Genomic DNA, 21,392 nt, shown 5'->3' on the forward strand with positions numbered 1-21,392 from the left:
GTACTGCAGTAAAATGAGTACATTTGTTTCTAAAATTAAAATCTGAGACAACGGTAAGGTTTTGTACAGAACAATTTTTTCTTTAAGTCGAATACTAGTAGAGTATTGGAGCATGTTGGTATTAATTCACTGAAAGCACTGGAGTAAAGTTTGTTCATGTGAAGTTGCACTATACAGACTATGTCGATTCCCTGGTGCAATGGCTCATTATCAATAGGGTTTCCTGTTAACATCAATAAGGAAACATCCAATAAGGAAAGTTACGATGCACATGCATTCCCTAGTAAAATAATTGAGAATACACACAGAGGTTGCCCTGCTCAGTGTCACCTCAGTGAGCAACTGTTTCAACAACTTCTATATTGATAGCACTTTTAATGAACCAGTCCAAGATGCTTCAGAGGAAGTACTTGGAAAAAGTGACGTCAAGGAAAATTAAACTGACCAAAACTTTAATCAAGCTGATGGCTTTTAAGCGGGCTCTTCCCCTGTAATTTAAATTGCTGTTGACTGCATGGCGTAGAAAATCCACTATAATTACTGAAACAGAATTAGTCATCTTTTGCATCTAGTTTTGAGCTAGTTACTCACACTTTTAAAGTTTGCAGTGTCAAGCATGATTCCCTTGTGATTGGATGTTTCATGCTACATCCTCCACAAAGTTCCTAAAAATTTCAAGGATTACAGTCCAGTACAGTGCAGAGATGTGTCCTGCTCTCTCATCCACCTCCAAAGAGGAATTTTAATGCCACCACATAATTCTTACAAAGGGTCGTTAGCTATTCATCTGCTCTTTATCAAAATTTGGTTGCAACCGTGTTACTGACTTCCAATTCAACAATGGACAGACATGCACAATAAGATCAATGTCCACACACTGAAGCTTTACCTAACTTTGGGCCTAAAAATGGGAATCATTGTAATCCCTCGATTCTGGAAGAGGGACTTCCATCCCCTGGAACAGTCCCCTTACATTGACAGAAGGGCAAGAATAGGCACAAACCACAAAAAAAGCTTTTCAAGGACCTGGTATGGATCACAGCCAGCCTGACACACTTCCACTGAACATACATTAGGAGATTGATGGAAAAGCAATGCAGCTTCAGGCTCTCTCTCTTTTATCAAGCAAGGTTATTAAACACACATTTTAAAGGTTTTCTTTGGCAAACTTTTCCTTTGCATTGATTACCTTGTTGACTCAGTTTCTACATTATGACAATGGAAGGATTATCCAAAGAAATAAATTTGATCAAATTGGCAGTACAAAATAGAGAGAAAAACCATCCAATATTTACAAATGGCTTTAGGGGTAAAAACGTTCCCAATATACTTTTGGGTTTATTTCTCAGATTAGTCTTGCTTAACTTTGACATTTTACTTGTTAGGTTTTCATTTCTTCACAAAGATAGCTGTGAAGGCCTTACAGAATTAAAGTAATAGGACAACTAAACAGAACCACAGTGCTTACAAAGCTCCAGTTGGCCAAAATCAATTTGGAAGATAAATAAAGGTCACATCAAAGAACTCGTAACTTGAAGCAAGCCAGCAACACACGGTGTTGCATATTTCTAGCAAAAGTAGTTTTCACTTTAATAAGCGCACTCAAAACATGGATAACAAAATCAATAAATAGCATGTACAGAAAAATCTCTTCTCATCTTCTTGGGATCAAGGATGACTTATTTCCACTCCAGTTGGCTGGGTGCTGAGATGGCTGATTAGGCCAACGCGCGATCTGCAAACTCTGCCACATCTAGGACAGATGGCTATTGAAGGAATGAGCAGGTGAGTTATTTGAAAGTTAATGCTTGCTCTGGTGCCTTGACTTTGCCTTTCATGTTGTTGATAACATCTCTCACTGTGGTAGGTGCACTTTCAAACAAGGGTTTTCCATTTTGGTTGGCAACAAGCCAAAGTATTTCATGAATCAGCAGGAATGTTGAAGTATCTGCGAATGCTCTGATGCCACACTGAGCGGTAAGGGGAGGGGAGTTCATTAAGGTCAGGGAGGTAGCTAATGCTCACTGGAGAGAATATTTTGAAGAACTCCTCAACCAAGACTCTGTCATTGTTTTGAACATCTTCAATTCCATTATTCAATGGCTCATCTGTCACTGTCCCAATGGTCTGAAATAGAAGGTGAAAAAGCCATCCAACAGCTGAAAATCAACAAATTCCCTGGAGGAGATGGTATCCCTGAGATTCTGAAACATGGCAGTGATTCACTCCTGGCACTGTTACACAACCATACCTCCCTCATCTGGGGAAAAAACAAAGTACATGCCACAGGATCTCCTGGATGCTGTGATCATAACATCATTCAAAAAGAGACATGTCTGATTGCGATAATTACAGAAAAAAAAACCCTGTCACAGGGAAGGTGATTACAAGGTTCCTCCTCAATGCCTCCTTCCTGTAGCTGAGGACTCATCAAGAGGTCAACAGACATGATTTTTTACTACGCAGCAGATTCAAAAAACATACAAGATAACAGCACAAAATAACCTTTTCTGACTCTATAACCATCTTCCATCTAGTCCGTGATGAGATGCAAGAGATGACCCTTTACATGAAAGCACCTCAAACTAAATCTCTGAAAAGTGGAGTCAAACAAGGCTGTGTCAATACAGCAATACCCTTCTCTATTTTCTTTGCTGCAATACTGTACTTCAACACAATAATACAGGCAATCTACTGAACTAGCTGGAAATCGTTCAACTGCACAATTTCAATACAGAATCAAAACTTTTCCAACCTCAATCATTGAACTTCAGTATGCAGAAATGCAATAACTAGATATACGTGAGGAATACAATGAAATAAAGCTCTAAGTCACATAGACCATATAGATCTCTATTATGTTTTCAGTCAAATCTCATGGGGGGGGGGGGGGTGTTGAAACAGCCCTAAAATTAGTTTCAAATGTTCTTATGTGAACAATGCTGGAAGAGAGTTTTACTATTTTCTGTGACGCCGTGCAAATTTCCTTTCTTTTTTCTTATCAATTTTGTTGCGAGGCATCAGGTTTCAGAAAATGTAATTTATGCTCAAATTCAAAACCTAGAATTCTAGTCTGAGAATCCACAGGCACTGGCTTTTGTTCATGAATTATCATTTATTTTGTGTGGAAAAGGTGGCAGGCAGTAATTGCTCATGCGTCTTTGGACAACCCTCCCTTGCTGGCATTTCTACTGGTAAGAATTCAGGAAGTTGTAAGACAACTGGAATAATAGTCTCTCAACTGACTGCACTCCACGCTCTCAGGTCTAACCCTGTCTCAAGCCTGCTGACAAGGTTAGTGCTGCTGTTGTCTAGTGTACTGATCACTACGTCGCAGTGGCTGAGTGCCAGCTCTCAGCTATTTCTTCCTATCTCCCCTGGACTATGACCCCACCATTGAACACCAGGCCATTATTTCCAGAATGTCATTAATGTCATTTCATCTGATGATCCCGCCCCATACATCCCACCCGCTCCCCCCGCCCTGCCGACTGTCTCCAAGCTCATAGTCTCCCAACTCACTTCTACTTCTTTCCTAAAACCCACAAACCGGATTGACTGGGGAAATCATTGTTTCTGCTTGCTCCTGCCTCACAGAACTCATCTCTTCCTACCTTGAGTCGATTTTTCCTCCCCTGGTTCAGTCCTTTCCCACTTACATCCAAGTTCTTCTGACAGTTTACATCAGTTTCAGAATTTCCACTTCACAGGTTCCAGCCATCTCCCCTTCACCTTGGATGTGCAATCCATTTACATGGTGGCACAGTGGCTCAGTGGTTAGCACTGCTGCCTCACAGCGCCAGGGACCCAGGTTTGATTCCACCCTCGGGCAACTGTCTGTGTGGAGTTTGCACATTCTCCCCGTGTCTGCATGGGTTTCAAATGGATGTTCCGGTTTCCTCCCATTGTCCAAAGATGTGCAGGCTAAGTGGATTGCCATGCTAAATTGCCCATGGTACCCAGGGATGTTGAGGTTAGATGGGTTAGGCATGGGAAATTAGGGGAATAGGTCTGGGTGGGATGCTGTTCGGAGGGGCAGTGTGGACTCGTTGGGCCGAGTGTAACCACTCCCATTCCCCGTGGTTGACTGTGCCTTCAAACAGTGTCTAACCCACCTTCCGTGTTTTGGCCCTCACACACTCTCTTCCCTCCCACAACAGCAACAGGGTCCCCTGTATCCTCACCTGCCATCGTATCAGTATCTACTTCTACAAGATCATTAGCCACCATTTCTGCCGTGTCCAGATGCACATTTCTCTTCCCTCTTGTCAGCTTTCCACAGGGACCATTCCCTCCTGGTCGCCCTGGTCAATTCCTCCATTCTGCAAATGTACCCTACAGCCCCATGGCACCTTCCCATGCAATCATACACGAGATAACACCTGCTTGTTTACTTCCTCCCTCCTCACTGTCCAAGGTCCAGACATATATTCCAAGTGAAGCAGCAATTTATCTGCACGTCACTCAATCAAGTCTCCTTTAGTCGCTACTCACAATGTGGTCTCCTGTACACTGGGGGGGACCAAACGCAAGCTGGGCGACTGCTTTGCAGAATACCTATGTTCTGCCCACAAAAATGATCCGGAGCTTCTAGCCTCAGAGATAATGGGAACTGCAGATGCTGGAGAATTCCAGGATAATAAAATGTGAGGCTGGATTAACACAGCAGGCCAAGCAGCATCTCAGGAGCACAAAAGCTGACGTTTCGGGCCTCGACCCTTCATCAGACCCTCTCTGATGAAGGGTCTAGGCCCGAAACGTCAGCTTTTGTGCTCCTGAGATGCTGCTTGGCCTGCTGTGTTCATCCAGCCTCACAGTTTATTATCCCGGAGCTTCTAGCTGCCTGCTACTTCAGCACATAACCTTGTTCCCTGGCCAACATCTCTGTCTGGGGATTGCTGCTGTGCTCCAGTGAAGGTCAGCACGAACTATTATATTAGCACCTCATTTTCTGCTTAGGGACTTCTGGGCTCAATGTCAAGTTCAATAATTTTATGGTCTGAGTACCTTCTCTCACTTCCTAACACCAAATCCCACACACCAGGCCTTATCAATACATAGGCTGTTACCACAATCAACCCATTGCCAACTACTATTAATAGCTAATGATGTTCCCAGACTGACTTTTCCTATTTTTTTGTCTGTCCAACTTTTATCCTCTCTCTGTCTGGGGTCCTTCTCCACCTATTGGTTACTCCTCCCCATCCCATCTTCAAAATATATACCAATCTCTTTCCAGGTACAATCAATTCTAAAGAAGGGTCACTGGACCTGAAATGTTAGTTCTGCTTTCTCTACACAGATGTTTACAGACCTACCGAGTTTCTCCAGCAATATCTGTTCTTCACTTCTGATTTCTAGTACCTGAGTTTCTTTGGTATTTTTGGAATAGTGGTCAACGGTTCAATGTAATAGAGATGAATGTGATTCTTTGAATTTTAAATGTTATTTAAATTGTGGTGTTTTGGGTTAAAAGAACTTTCACCTTAATAGAAGACAAATGTAGGTCCTTCATAATAAGAAACAGAAGTTATAACCAGGACCGGAAGAGAAGACAGACTAACTCAATACATATTTGGTTCTGTCTTCATAAAGGGCGACCCAAATAATGCTCCAAAAATTCTGGGGACCTCAGGGTCTAGTGAGTGTGAAGAACTGAGGGAAATCAATATTAGTAGGAAAACTGTGTTGGGGAAGTTGATGGGGTTAAAGAAAGATAAATCCCAATAATGTACATCTAAGAGTATTTAAAGAAGTGGGTATAGAAATAGTGGATGCACTGGTTCTCATCTTTCAAGATTCTATCAGCTCTGTGGATTGAAGGATACGTAATGTAACCCCACTATTTAAAAAATCTGGGAGAGAAAAAACATCAAATTATAGACAGGATTGTCTCACACCGGTAATAAGGAAAATGCCAGAGTGCATTATAAAGTTTTAATAGGAGAGTGCTTAGAAAACAGTGACAATCAGACAGGTTCAGCATGGATTTATGGAAGGGTAGTGATGCCTGGTAAAACTACTGGAATTTTTCAAGACCTCACTGGTAGAGTTAGGTGAAGTCAGCAGGTGTAGTCTACTTAGATTTTTATAAGGCTTTTGAAAGATCTTGTACAAGAGATTAGCATGAAAAATTGAAGCACGTGAGATTGGGGTTAATGTGCTGACATGAATACAGAACTGGTTGGCAGTCAGACACAAAGAGTAAGAATATATGGGTCTTCTTCTGAGTGGCAGGCAATGACCAGTGGGGAATCTTGGCAATCTGAGGGGAGTTTTTCTTCAGTCTTCAATTAAGTTGATGTATCTCATAGTTGCAGTGAGTATAGGAATAATTGTGTGGTTTGGCAGGCACATATCTAATGAAGCAGTCTGGTTTTCCTTCTATAGAACTAAACTAGAGGAAAAACAATCTCTGAAACAGACATGCTGCAACTCAATCTGATCCGTTGACTTTCTGACATTCATTGCATTGAAACAAATCAGTAATCCTGAAAAGAGGTGCAAGAAAATGCCCCTTTGGAATTGGAAACAATTTAAAATTCAACTCTGTCCTGCTATCTGCACAATGTGAATTTGACAGTATACAACAATTCAGATGCTGCTAATGCGAATTAATTCAGATTGAATACTTATTGCTTTTATTTTCTCTAGTTTTCCACCTTCAATTTTAACATCAAGTATTCTTTTCATTCTTAGCATCAACAAAAATTATTTCACCATGACCCCTAACTGCAGTAATATGTTTATTCAGTATCAGCTTATAATTAAGTTACTAATTCTATTTGTTCCTTTGAATTTTCTCTTCAATAATTCAAGGCTTGGATCTAACTTTTGAGCGGCAGAGAATGAATAAAAGACCAATGAGGATAAACAAATTAGAATATGAGAGAAAGCTAGTGATAAATCTAAAAATGGATAGCAACAATTTCTGTTCAAAAAGAAAATTAGTAAGTAGAGTACGTGGTAGTCCTCTGGTGAGAGAATCAGGTATTAATCATTGATAATAGGAAATTGTGAATAAAATGAAGAAATAATTTGCTTCTGTCTTCACTACAATGGATACAAAAACCATTCAAGATGCATTGGTGATCATTTTCTAAAAGTTACTAGATACAGGAAAGATCCCATCAGACTGGAAAGTAGCATATATAGCTTCTGCTCCTAATTCAAAAAAGCAGTTAGCAAAAACAGGAAACAATGAGTCAATTAGCTTAATGTCTGTCATGGGAAGATATTAGAATTGATCATTAAGGAGTTTATAGGTGGCTTTCACAAAAATTCAAGGTAATCAGGTACAATCAGGTTTTGTGAAAGGGTAATCATGTTTAACTTCTTTTTGAGTTCTTTGAAGGAGTAACATGTACGTTGGAAGAAAGGGAGTGTGTAGACATATTATACTGAGATTTCCAGAAGGCATTTGATATAGTGCTAAATCAAAGGTTATTGGGCAAAGCGTTCATGGTGTTGGGTGTAACATGTTAGCAGAGATCAAAAAAATGGCTAGTTGGCAGAAAGCAGAGAATATGCATAAATAACTGCTTTGCTGATTGTCAGGATGTGACTAGTAGAATTCTGTAAGGGTTTGTGACAGGGCCTCAGTGTTTTATAATTTGTACCAATGTCTTAGATGGGGAAAGTGAAGACATGGTAGCTGACACAATGTTAGGTAGGAAAATATATTGGGAAGAGAATAGCATAAGGCTACAGTTGGATAGAGATAGATTGAATAAGTGGGCAAAAGTCTGGCAATGTGGAAAACTGTGGAAATGTTCACTTTGGTGGAAACATTTTAAAAACCAGTGTATTACTTAAATAGAAAATGACTACAGAATTTTGAGTTGTGAGGGAACTAGATGTTCTGTAAAAATTGAGTGTATGCGCACAGTAAATAGCTAAGAAAGCTAATGTTTATTACAAGAAGAATTGAGCATAACTGTAAGGATATCTCCTTCACTAATATGTTGGTGAGATCACATCTCAAATATTCTGTGCAGTTTTGGTCTTCTTAATTAGGTAAGGATGTAAATGTATTGGAGATAACGAAGTGTGGAGCTGGATGAACACAGCAGGCCAAGCAGCATTTTAGGAGCACAAAAGCTGACGTTTCGGGCCTAGACCCTTCATCAGAAAAACCAATTTGGCTAAGATTAAATGTATTGGAGTTGGTTTTGAGGAGATTTGCTACTTTAACATCTGAAATGCTTGGGTTGCCTTATTAGGAAAGATTAGGCAGAATGGACTTGTTTCCATTGGCACTTTGGAGAATTAAGAGTGACTTGTTTGAAGTATATAAGATCCCATATGGTATTAACAAGGTGGACAAGGAGAGGGTGTTTCCACTTATGGGTGAGTCCAGAAATAGGAAGAACTGGTTAAAAATTAGAGGTCACCCTTTTAAAACAGAGATGAAGATAATTTATTTTAGCGAGTTTTGAGAAGATTTGTAGCTCAGGTTGAGGTTCTGGATGTGAGTTTGCTCGCTAAGCTGCAAGGTTAGTTTTCAGATGTTTCGTCACCATTCTAGGTAACATCATCAGTGAGCCTCCGATGAAGCGCTGGTGTTATGTCCTGCTTTCTATTTATCCAAACAGATAAATCTAAACAGATAAATAGAAAGCGGGACATAACACCAGCCCTTCATCGGAGGCTCACTGATGATGTTACCTAGAATGGTGACGAAACGTCTGAAAACTAACCTTCCAGCTCAGCGAGCAAACTCACATCCATAATTTATTTTCTTCACGATGATTGTCTGACTTTGGAAATCTGCTACAGATATTTTTAATGTGAAATTGATAGATTTTTGTTAGGTAAAGGAATCTCAGTTTATTGGGGGTCGATAGGCAATTAAAATCTGAAACACAAATAGATCAGCATGATTTTGTTGAATGGACAGAAAAGGTTGAGGGGCCAAGTAGTTCACTTCTGCTCCTAATCTATATGTTTACATGTGTGGGCATAACAAAGGCAAAAATCTGGTTACACTCCAGATTCACGTCATTAATTATTACTGTTCTTCCTTAGTTGAATTGGAGAGTTGTGGAATTACGTTTTCTTTCTATTTAAGGTGGCATGGTGGCTCCATGGTTAGCACTGCAGCCTCACAGTACCAGGGACCCGGGTTCAATCCTAGCCTCGGGCGACTGTCTGTGTGGAGTTTGCACATTCTCCCTGTGTCTGTGTGGGTTTCCTCCGGATGCTCTGGTTTCCTCCCACAGTCCAAAGATGTGCAGGTTAGGTGGATTGGCCATGCTAAATTGCCCATAGTGTTCAGGGGTATGTGGATTATAGGGAGATGGGTCTGGGTGGAATGCTTCAAGGGGCAGTGTGGGCTTGTCGGGCCAAAGGGCCTGTTTCCACACTGTGGAGTATCTAATCTTAATCAATAACTATTGAATTAGGGATCCCATAACATCAAAATATCTTTGGTGATAACAGATTTTGGTCAGGTGATTTAAAGAGAACATTAAAAATTTGTATTACTTTTATAAATATGCTTTAACGAAGTTGATAGTATTTAAATGATCCTTAATATAGCAAATTTAAATGAATTAAACATCAAGAAGTAATACCATGATAGGTAATATTACCCATAACAAAAAAACCAAAGGACTGCAGATGGGGAAAATCAGAAAATAAAAATCTGAAATTGCTGGAAAAGCTCAGCAGGTCTGGCAGCATCAGTGGAGATAAAGCAAGAGTTAATGTTTCGGGTCCAGTGAGCCTTCTTCAAAACTGATTGTAGCTGGGGAAAAGCTGGTGTGTATGCTAGAGAAGGGGTGGTGGAGGTGAGGTGAACAGTAAACAACAGGTGGAGAAAGAGCCCAAGAGAGAAAGAGAAAGAGAAGTCGAGCAAAGGAATGGGTAAATGTCAGACTGGGGAATTAATTGCTGCTAGCAGGGGCCATTAGTGGCTGACAATGTACCTTACCCCTATGCCGACACACCAGACCCTGTCATAGAACATAGAACAATACAGCGCAGAACAGGCCCTTCGGCATTCAATGTTGTGCTGACCCGTGAACTAATCTAAGCCCCTCCCCAACACTATCCCGTCATCATCCATATGCTTATCCAAGGACTGTTTAAATGCCCCTAATGTAGCTGAGTTAACTACATTGGCAGGCAGGGCGTTCCACGCCCTTACCACTCTCTGAGTAAAGAACCTGCTTCTGACATCTGTCTTAAATCTATCACCCGTCAATTTGTAGCTATGCACCTTTGTACAAGCTGAAGTCATCATCCTCGGAAAAAGACTCTCACTGTCCACCCTATCTAATCCTCTGATCATCTTGTATGTCTCTATTAAATCCCCTCTTAGCCTCCTTCTCTCCAATGAGAACAGACCCAAGTCCCTCAGCCTTTCTTCATAGGGCCTGCGCTCCAGACCAGGCAACATCCTGGTAAATCTCCTCTGCACCTTTTCCAATGCTTCCACATCCTTCCTGTAATGGGGCGACCAGAACTGCACGCAATACTCCAAATGAGGCCGCACTAGCGTTTTGTACAGTTGCAGCACGACATCACGGCTCTGGAACTCAGTCCCTCTACCAATAAAACCTAACACACCGTATGCCTTCGTAACAGCACTATCAATCTGGGTGGCAACTTTCAGGGGTCTACGTACATGGACACCAAGATCCCTCTGCACATCCACACTACCAAGAATCTTTCCATTGACCCGGTATTCTGCCTTCCTATTATTCCTCCCAAAGTGAATCACCTCACATTTATCCGTATTAAACTCCATTTGCCACCTTTCAGCCCAATTCCGCAGTTTATCCAAATCTCCCTGCAACCTGCAACATTCTTCCACACTGTCCACCACTCTACCGACTTTAGTGTCATCTGCAAATTTACTAACCCATCCACCTATGCCTGTGTCCAAGTCATTTATAAAAATGACAAACAGCAGTGGTCACAGAACAGATTCTTGAGGCACACCACTAGTGACCTGACTCCAGGCTGAGTATTTTCCATCAGCCACCACTCGCTGCCTTCTTACAGAAAGCCAGTTTCTAATCCAAACTGCTAAGTCTCCCTCAATCCCGTGCCTCTGTATTTTCTCCAATAGCCTACCATGTGGAACGTTATCAAAGGCTCATCACATGGCCTGCTACCACAAATAATCCACAGTCAGCCACTTACAGTCCCATAAGCAAATACTCATTCTCCCAGGTTGACCGTGATCCATTCCTTTGTCTGCCTAACTGTTTTACTCTTTGGGGTCCATCTTCACCCATTGTTTACTCTTTTGCCCTGCTTTACCCCTTCTGCAGCATATACCCCAACCTTTTCTTAGATGTAATCAGTTCTGAAGAAGGGTCACCGAATCCGAAACATTAACTCCGCATTCTCTCCACAGATGCTGCCAGACCTGCTGTTTTTATTCTACCAATTTCTAATATTACCCATACTTTCCCAAGATGTGGTTTTCTTTTGTTTAAAATCAATTAATGTTAAAAGACACTGTCCTTATAATTCCCCTAAAGGCCTACCAACATTCATTTTGACACTGAATAAAATCCAGACTGATCAAAATGCCATCGACTATTTCTTCATTTGAATCATTTGAAAGAGTTACTTGTTGTACATTATTACCATTCATTACTGCTATGGTATAGTGATGGTAAGTTCAACTTTAAAGACATCATAAAGCAATCATCAGGCAATGGATCGCACTCTGATTGCACTGAATGCTCTAATTTTTAATTGAAAAGCAGAAAGACATATATCTGCAACAGTCCAAAACCCATCCTGTAGCTCTATTCTCTTCATGTATCCATGTATGTTTCTCTTCAACTTTTAATTCATTTGGATTTAAAACATTTCATTGTATCTTTCTCAACCACTCTTTATGGCAAAACATTCCCTGCCTTGACAATTCTTTAGGTCAACAGATTTCACCTAATCTCGATTGAGAATATTAAAGTGATAGCCACTTGTCAATAACTCAGCAACCAGAACAAACAGTTTTTTTTATAATCCTTCATAAGTTGCCATCAAGCCACAGCAAGAAAAAGTAAATGATGGGAAATTCATTTTTTAAATGAGACAAGCTGTCTGTGGAGGTACAGCAAATGTCGACAACTTAACCTGGAAATATTACAATGTACACTGCATACAATGTATGCACTTCAGACCCAAATATCAATCATAAGTAATTTCATTTTATACCATCCAAATCTTTTCTCTCAGTTGTAGTTTTCCATTCTTGAGAACAGTCCAATAAATCTATGCTCTAAGTTCTTAAAGGCTTTTTGGGTGGTCTGAAGTTGCAGTGTCCTGTAATCCAACCACTGCCGTGCACAAATGTTTCAAATTTTGTTGATCCTGATATAATAATTAATTTCTGGAGCTTGCGGAGAAACAAAAGCAGCATTCATTTCAGCACTGCATCAAGGAGTACTAGCAAAACTGCCAATAACTTTCACAGGAAACCTTCTAGTGGCTGGCATTATAACTTTGTTGTGGAGATGCTGGTGTTGGATTAGGTTGGACAAAGTTTGAAGTCACACAACACCAGGTCATTGTCAACAGGTTTATTTGAAATCACAAGCTTTTGGAGTGCTGCTCCTTCATCATGTGAAATGACTTTAACTGATGAAGGAGCAGTGCTCTGAAAACTTGTGATTTCAAATAAACCTGTTGGACTATAACCAGGTGCCATGTGACTTCTGGAATTCTACTTAACAGTCAGGAAATTAATTGTGGCTGAGGCAGGAGAATCATTGCAGCCATGTGCTTCATCGCTTGAGGTGTCCTTGACTTAACCACCTGCAACTGTTTCATCAATGACCTTCCCTCCATGTCAAAGTTGGAAAGTGTGGGTGTTGTGGTTCAGATTCCAGAGAATTCCACTCACAACTCTTCTGCTAACAACTCTGCCAACCTTTCCAAACTTGGGCCTGAAGGTAGTGACCATTGCAACAGTGCCTCCTATCTTATTTTGGCACCTCTATTGCTGATTCTCCCAACATCAACACTTTGGGGTTGCCATTGTCTAGATTTTGACCCAACACCATAGTTGCAACAGCAGGGTAGTGACTGTATATTTTTCAATGAGGATTCAAATCCTGACGAGTCATAGCATATTATCATTCACAAGGTTCAGTCAGGAATGTGATGAAATATTCACAACAGGGCATCAGAATAAACAGAGACAGTACCAGTGCATTGAATCACAGTACTGAAGCTCAGATGGTTAACAGCAACTGAAAAGTTGATAGGGTTCTAGTAGAATATTTTGAATTGATGACCACTGAAAGACAAACAATGCATCTGTTGTGGTCCACCAGAAAAATACAGTTCTGATGGCACTGGAGACAAAATATAAGCAGAGTTTGAGCTGTTGAAAAGACAAAGAAGGCAGGGTTGGGGGGATGGCTAATGCGTTCCGAGAGTCTGGTTTCAAATTGTAGCTTCAATTTATAGAGCAAACTGAAAAATAACCACTTTGAAACAAGGATTCTCCTGCAGTAAAGTATAGAACGTGAGAGGTAGGAGGCATCTTGTGGCGCAGTTGTAGTGTTGCTACCTCTGAACCAGGAAGCCTGGTTCAAGTTCTATGCGTTCCAGAGGTACATAATAACATCCATGAACAGGTTGATTAGAAAATATTTGGAAGACTAAAGGGAAAGAGTAAAGGCTGGCATTGAATAAAACAAGAGAAGTAGAGTAGAGAACTGTCATCATGGAACCCATTTTCTTCCATCATTCGCTATGACGCGTTCTTCATCCAAGTCTTTGCCTGCACATAACAGGCGTTCATCATTGTTCGTTTGCTGTAAAATGATGTTTACTCACAGTTTAATATGAAACTATACACTAAGATTTATGATTATTTATTTGCTTGTCACATCTTTATTTTACCCATGCCTATATTCCTTAAACTACAGGCAAAGGACCATATCTAAGGTTCTTGCATGAGACTATGATGGAGTTGTGCAGAATGATCGACATGGGTCTAATGATTATCTCAAAGAACCCAACTGCGCTCTCAATCAAAGTGAAGGCCACAATAATCCTAACATTCTATGCATTCAGATTCTTTCACACTGCCATACATCTTGGACACATTGTCAGAGTATCCTGATGTGTAGTATCAATGTATACATTGAACGTTACAGAATCTTTATTCAAAATAACAGCAGAATATCTGGTTGCCAAAGGGCTTACAGAATGAGAGAAATGTTTGCTCTGATAGATTGGTTGATTTTTTTTTCAGAATAATGTGTACTACTGATGCCAACTGGTATCTTCACTGACATGGCATTGTAAATGAATAGAAATAGTTCTGCTTCTCCAACATTTAGCTGTTTCGTTATCACTAGCATCTCACTGTGCAAAAACGATGGGCCAAGTGGCCTCAATCCGTATCGTAACAATTCTATGATGCTGTGACATTAGTCTGCTAGCTCACATGATCCCTTTGTTTTAATGTCAGGGTCTTACTTAAATACCTGGTTATTTGTTGGACAGCTTTGAGTGCCACTGACTACAGTGTTGAGCCTGTGACATCCTTATCTAAAATATTCTACACAAGGGCTGCTGTGCTGTTGGAAAGTGAATATCTAGAAAAATGCTGCATTTACCAGTACAGTCAATTACACAGTATGAAGAAACAGCGATCTAAAGTGGGTTAGGAAAGTAGACTGTGGGGAAAATCAGTGGAGGAGCACTAGCAAATGTTTAAGCAGATATTTCACAGTGCTCAGGAAAAACTGATTCTGGTCATACCAAAAACTGATGAGAAGGGTAAAATACCCACACATAAATGAGCTTAACACAAGTATCCAATCAAAAACTAAAGCAGACAAAGGGAAAAATTAGTCATGGCCAGAGGGTTGGTAACCTTTTAGGAACCAGCAGCAGATGACTAAATCAAAACTATGAAAAAGGGAGAAAATTGGTTACGGATTTACTGGCATTACAGGCAGTTCAAAAGAGAAACATTAGACTGATTCTTGGGAATGAGGAAGTTGACTTATCAAGAACAGATAAATAGATTAGATATTTAATCATTGGAGTTTAGAAGAATAAGTGATCTGATTGAAACATACAAAATTCTGAGAGGGTTTAACAGGGTATATTTGACAAGATGTTTCCAGTAGTGGGTGTATCTCAAACTAGGGGATATTGTTACACAATAAGGGGGGGGGGGGCGCTCATATAAAACTGAGATCAAAGGAACTTCTTCTGTCAGAGAATGTCTGGAATTCTCTATGACAGAGGGTTGTGGTAGTTAGATTATTGAAAGTATTTGAAGAGGCGTTTGACATACTTTTGAAATATTGAAGAGTTGAAGGTCATGAAAAGATGGCACAAAAGATGAGTTGAGGCCTTGGGCTGATCACCTATAATCTTATCGAATGGCAGGCCAGACTTGAGGGGCTGAATGGCTTACTCCTGGTCTTACTTCTTATACAGAGAATCTGCATCTAGGCATCGCTATTTAAAAATAAAGAGATACCCGTTTAAGAGATGAAACTTTTTTTGTCTCTCAGATGACTGGGGGTAATTGGAAGTCCAATTCTCAAAAGGCAATGAAAGTAGAGTCTTGAGTATTTTTAAGGCAAAGATGTATAGATTCTTGGTGAGCAAGTGCATAAAAGGCCATTGAGGGTATTTGGGAACATAGAGTTGTAGTTAAAATTAAATCAGCCATGGTATAATGAAACAGCTGAGTAGGGTTAAGGGGCTGATTAGTTTACAAATTCTACCTCATGTTAATAGAATCATAGAATAATACAATATGAAATATGAAAACAGGCCCTTTGGCCCAAACTGGTCCATGCTCACTATAGTGCCCACTCAGTTAGTTCCAATTGACCACATTTGGTCCATATCTCTCTAAACCCTTCCCATCCGTGTTCCTATCCAAATGTTTTTAAAATGTTGCTATTGTACCTACCTCAACTACTTTCTCTGGCAGCATATTCCATATACTTCAGACACATTCTATATATGCCATATAATTAGAATAGATTCCCTACAGTGTGGAAACAGGCCCTTCGGCCCAACAAGTCCACACCGCCCCTTGAAGCATCCCACCCAGACCCATCCCCCTATAACGCACATACTCCTGAACACTACGGGCAATTTCGCATTACCCATCCACCTAACCTGCACACCTTTGGACTGTGGGAGGAAACCGGAGCACCTGGAGGAAACCCATGCAGACACGGGGAGAATGTGCAAACTCCACACAGACAGTCACCCGAGGCGGGAATCAAACCTGGGTCCTTGGCGCTGTGAGGCTGCAGTGCTAACCACTGAGCTGCTGTGCCGCCCTAATATGTTTGTATGACAAGGCTCTCACTGACGTTTCTTTCTCACGAGGACTGGAATCTGACCATTAGTCTACATCTGTTACAAGGCCATGTGGAAGATTTTCTTCTTCATGAAAGCTCTATATAGATGTGAATGTGTGAATATCCTGTCAGGCAGTGGTTTCACTTGGTAGCTTCAATTTCTGGTCTCGAATCCCACTGCTAAATAGCTATAGGTACACACAACACTACAACAGATGTCAGATAAATCACAGTCAATCTCATAACTCATTGGTCAAAACAATTGACTGCTTGACTGCACATTCCATACTGGTGTTGAGGTATGGAGTTCTCACAACAGCCCAACACCTTGATATGGGACATACTCCAACGCTTGAACACAACTGACACAGCAAGTAAGGAGGTCTGAGATGGCCAGGAATACCTTTAAGCTTTCTCTTAAACCAATGAAAGCATCACTGGTATTTTCTCCACATGCCCTAATCACTTTCATAAATAATCCATTATAGGAGGCTGACTACAAAGGTTCTACATACGTTCCGTTAATGTCTTTCTTCTAAAAGCAGAGTACAATCAGGGTTCAATAACTCCTCATTCACAGCTAAGGCTTGAAGACTTTCTGATCCTCAGCCAAAGTAATCTCGTCTTCCAGAATGTCCTCATCCTGAAAGGCAGCTGTATCATTTAGCAGCCTCTGTGCCAGTCCTCTTAGCCCAGTACTAGAATTATGATCGGCACTTGCAATGTTTCAACAGATCTCGGATAAATCCCTGTCTGGTATGGTAATGTCTGACTGAAACAAGTGATTACACATTCCACCTAGTTGTTCAAGGTTATTTGTAGGTTCATGAGATGCCTGCATGGCTCTGTGATTTAGCCAGTGAAACAAGATTCCCCAGACAATTCAAAAAGCACTGTAAAATAATTGAGTTTATTTTCAGTCATGCACTGTCTGCTATTTTCAATTAATTTTAATTTTGTTTTATAATGCAAAATATGCACTGGGATTTTAATTTCATGGACGTTTATCATTTACAATAGCATCCAATAGAAATATTGATGTAAACAATATTTGCAACAGCAATATATATTAAAAAAAGAAAGAAAGTAAGATCTTAAGTGCTGAAGAATATTACTGATATCGAGTGTATTTTATAAAATTCAGAATGGGAATCATAAAAACAGAAGTTCAATCAATAATGGGCAATTACATTGCAATAAATTCAGAAATCGACCAATAGAGGTAATCTTGTGAGGATTTGCTGTCAGCGAAGATTCAATAGACAAGAGTGCTATTGGTACATCTCTGACCAGTAGCCCAAACCACGCGCTGGCAGTGGAGTCTTCTAACATTGCCACTAACATATTATGTACCCTATGATCTCTCACCTTGGTTTTTCTCACCTTGATTTCTCTGAAAACAGTAGCACCACTCATTGTTGGAGATGCGACCGTCTCTGTATGTATCACATGAATTGAAAAATGGTTTCATGCACTGATCATGGTTGTCAAAATAAATGCTTCCCAGTTCTGACTGATCAAGCAGCAGATCATAGTTTGTGTCCAGTCTGTTAAACATCCATCCAAGTGAATCCTTACAAATGGGTAGAATACTGGTGTCAAATCCTAAGGAACAGGGGGGAAAGAAGCAAGCAAGTACTTTGATCAAATAAACCTCATTATTTGTCAGTTACTGATGTAAGAACATAAGATTTAATGTGAATCATTCAGACTAGTGACAATTGCATTCAACAAATACATAGTGGAATATCGTGTAACAATAATGCAACAATCAAATTCAGCCAAACTTAAAAATCATGGTTGACCAACTAAATACGCTACTAATTTCAAGCATCTTTTGTTGCTTATGATATCTTCAGAAAATCAAGAACCTTTCAGGATGGAGGAATTTACAAGAATAATAGCTAACAAAACTAGATAATAATAATCTTAAGTATGCCTTGGCAGGTATATTGAGGTTTTATTCTATATTACTCAAACTGGTGCAAAAGGAGTCCATGATTAGTTTTCAAAATAAAGATGAGATTAATAGTGCTCACAATTATTTATATACAAATCCTACAGTAACTTCAGACTTTAGATGTATGGTTTATTGTGGAAATCCAAAAGTCACTGTATTGTTTGTGTCACTCTGCTGTTAACTTTTATAAATGTCATCTCACTGCCTGGTCCACTAATCAAATACACTGAATGGCATGATAATAAAATGTGAGGCTGGATGAACACAGCAGGCCCAGCAGCATCTCAGGAGCACAAAAGCTGACGTTTCGGGCCTAGACCCTTCATCAGAGAGGGGGATGGGGTGAGGGTTCTGGAATAAATAGGGAGAGAGGGGGAAGCGGACCGAAGAGCCTCACATTCATCCAGCCTCACATTTTATTATCTTGGATTCTCTAGCATCTGCAGTTCCCATTATCACTGAATGGCATGAACTTACTTTATTTGTATTGGAGATATAAACATTTTTGCACCCTCTGCATCTGATCAATCTTTCCCTCCTTCATTTTCTCTTCTACTACTTCCTATGAGATTGAAATCAACCACGCTAATTTATACTTTCCTCTTTGTTCTTTTGCTGTTTATTTCATATTTGTTTAATCTGTTCATTTTAGCTCCAAGATAACCAGTTTCCTTGCTGGATTACCAGTCTGCACATTCAGCAAACAGCCAGTCTCAATGTGCATAAGCAAGTTTAATTAATAGCAGATGCCATTAAATGTTATGTAAATTATGTCCCATGATACTTTTAGGATCCTAGCTGATGGTAACAAAGGACAAGTCAGATCCCAGTGCGAGTCCTGGTTTAATAGAACCAAAGGTTTAATCTTGCTATTGGTTTACTGCAGGAGTTATCTTCAAAAGAGGCTGCAATAGTACTTCTAACAAAGGACATAAAAGTTTATTACACACCAAAGGAAAATAAAACACTATATTATGCCTATTTGAAGCAGTCTCAATATAAATATCAAAAATAGAGATTCAACACTAGCAGGGTAATGAAAAGTCTGCGAACTAATGAACCAGCTTGGTGAGTGAACCAACTACAGCATCCACAACCCGAGCTACAAATCTACTCCAGAACCTTAGACAAGTTATGGTCGCAGAGGCGCCACCTAGTCAACTATGAGAAAAATATTTTACACATTAAAGTCATATTGAGTGCACAAGAGTCCACTTTCAGTACAACTTGAAACTTACACAAATAAAGCTCTTTGTGTGACAGTCCTAAACATTCTTGCAGAGTGGTTCAAGGGATGCTGATCATCAAACAAGCTCATGTGTACATCATGAGGGGCAGTGCAAAGGACTCTCAGGCTGTCGTCATCAGTTATCTTTGGAAAATGGGAACTGAAGCTAGTTGTTTAGGTTTGGGAGACAATCAGTATAATTTATTCCTCTATATCTCTGTAATAAGCTTTTGGATTCTGAGATTTGTGACAATATATACACAGCCCCCATGTAATTCCATGTAACTCTATACTGAAGCTCTGGCCAGGAAACTGAACAGGAGGTTATTGATTCAAAGAGAACTTAACTTCCATTTAATGCAAATAAAATGCCTTAATATTTTAAAAGTATACAACAAGCCTTCCTTGAAGGCTAAAAAGGTTGGGGTTAGCTCATTTGGCTTGAAGGCTAGTTTGACATGCAGATCGTAGCCAAGAGGGAGGGTTCAATTCCCACTCCACCTGTAGTTGCCACAAAGGATTGCCCTTCTCAACCTCTCCCCTCAACTGAGGTATGGTATTCCTCAGGTTAGACCACCATCAACTCTCTTATGAGACAGCAGCCCTGTCACCCAGGAGGACTACCATACTTTTACTTTATAATTGGCTTATAGTTGAATGTGCACATATACTAGCACAAAGTCATTCATCCTCAAATCTAGCTTCTAACAGGCTTATTGGCCTTGTCTAAATATGCCCTGGGGAACTTTCTAGTCCTCCAAGAGTCAGAGACCTTGGTCATTTCTTATTCATGTAGCTATAAGACTTGTGGTAATGCTGTGCTCATCAGAATGTGACCCTAAGCTTCATCTAAATAGATTACACACTGAGGTGAATTATTCAGCACATGTGGAGAGTAGACAGGAAGGCACTGACAGCATAACCTTGCAGGCTCACAACTATTTCTTCTTAATAGTGTGGTTTGAGGGGCTGGTAGAGATGGCCCTGTCGCTGTTCCATTTTTTTGGTCTTTGCTTGGGAATGGGATCTTGAGGCTGCACAGAAAATCATAAAGACTCATTTGTGTTGATTATTTGTTTGCATTGCTACCCTTACTCAAGGCTTTATTAAGGTATTGTGCTTAATATCCAGCAAACTGGAGGCTGTCTCAGGGTCCCAATCTCCCCTTTAGCACAGATATGGTCTTCTTGCTCTACTGCTAGTTCAGTGGACTTTGCTTTGAAAGCAGTCAGGAGCCTAATTTCAGGCATCCTTTACCGCATCGCTCCAAATCTGGGCACACACAAGCTTATTTTGCACATTCCTCTCCTGCAGAAGGACAGCAGCATTAAGAAACATTTACATTTGTACATAAGCATTATGCCTGCATTGACAGACACAGACAGACATATCAATCCCAGGGCTGGGACTGTACGTCTGTGTTTTGAGTGAGATGAGTGTGGTATGGGGGAAGTTTGTGTGGAAAGCTTTTGAATGAAAGATGGTTCAGTGTCATCAAACAGCTACAGTTTATGAAAACAAATGAAGCATTGTAGATATGTGTGCCTTAATTATCCATGAAGTGTTTATCTTAAGGCTGTTTTTTGTGGTCGTGTCCATGTCCTATGTAAGACTTTGGTGAAAGAGTGATTTAAGAAGATAATAATAATTATTAAAATCTCACAGGTATTCAATGGCTTGCTACACCTGGGAGTGTGCAGACTGCTTTGTGCAGTATTTAATACTGTGCATCTTTATCTTTGTGTGTATTGCCATCTCACTGTGAATATCTGAGGCATGGGAAAGCCCCAGTTTTCCCAAGCCCAAAATCATGTTTTTTGCCATGAAGTACAATCTCAGATTAATTACTTAAATTTTTCTCCCCTCAAAAGCATGTTTTGCTTACTGC

The 21,392-nt window shown here is 40.2% G+C and overlaps 1 protein-coding gene across 2 annotated transcripts in view; it reads right to left on the reverse strand.

Annotated features, from left to right (window-relative positions):
- The window catches only part of LOC125453033 (testican-3-like), a 477,228-nt gene that overhangs the window by 10,584 nt on the left and 445,252 nt on the right, over nt 1–21,392 (reverse strand). For both annotated transcript variants that reach the window (XM_048532099.2, XM_048532093.2), the window contains exon 9: nt 17,700–17,921. In XM_048532099.2, the coding sequence (XP_048388056.1) occupies nt 17,700–17,921 (222 nt within the window). The remainder of the gene's footprint in view (nt 1–17,699; nt 17,922–21,392) is intronic.

The sequence above is a fragment of the Stegostoma tigrinum genome, chromosome 1 (genome assembly GCF_030684315.1).
Source record: "Stegostoma tigrinum isolate sSteTig4 chromosome 1, sSteTig4.hap1, whole genome shotgun sequence".
Lineage (NCBI taxonomy): Eukaryota > Metazoa > Chordata > Chondrichthyes > Orectolobiformes > Stegostomatidae > Stegostoma > Stegostoma tigrinum.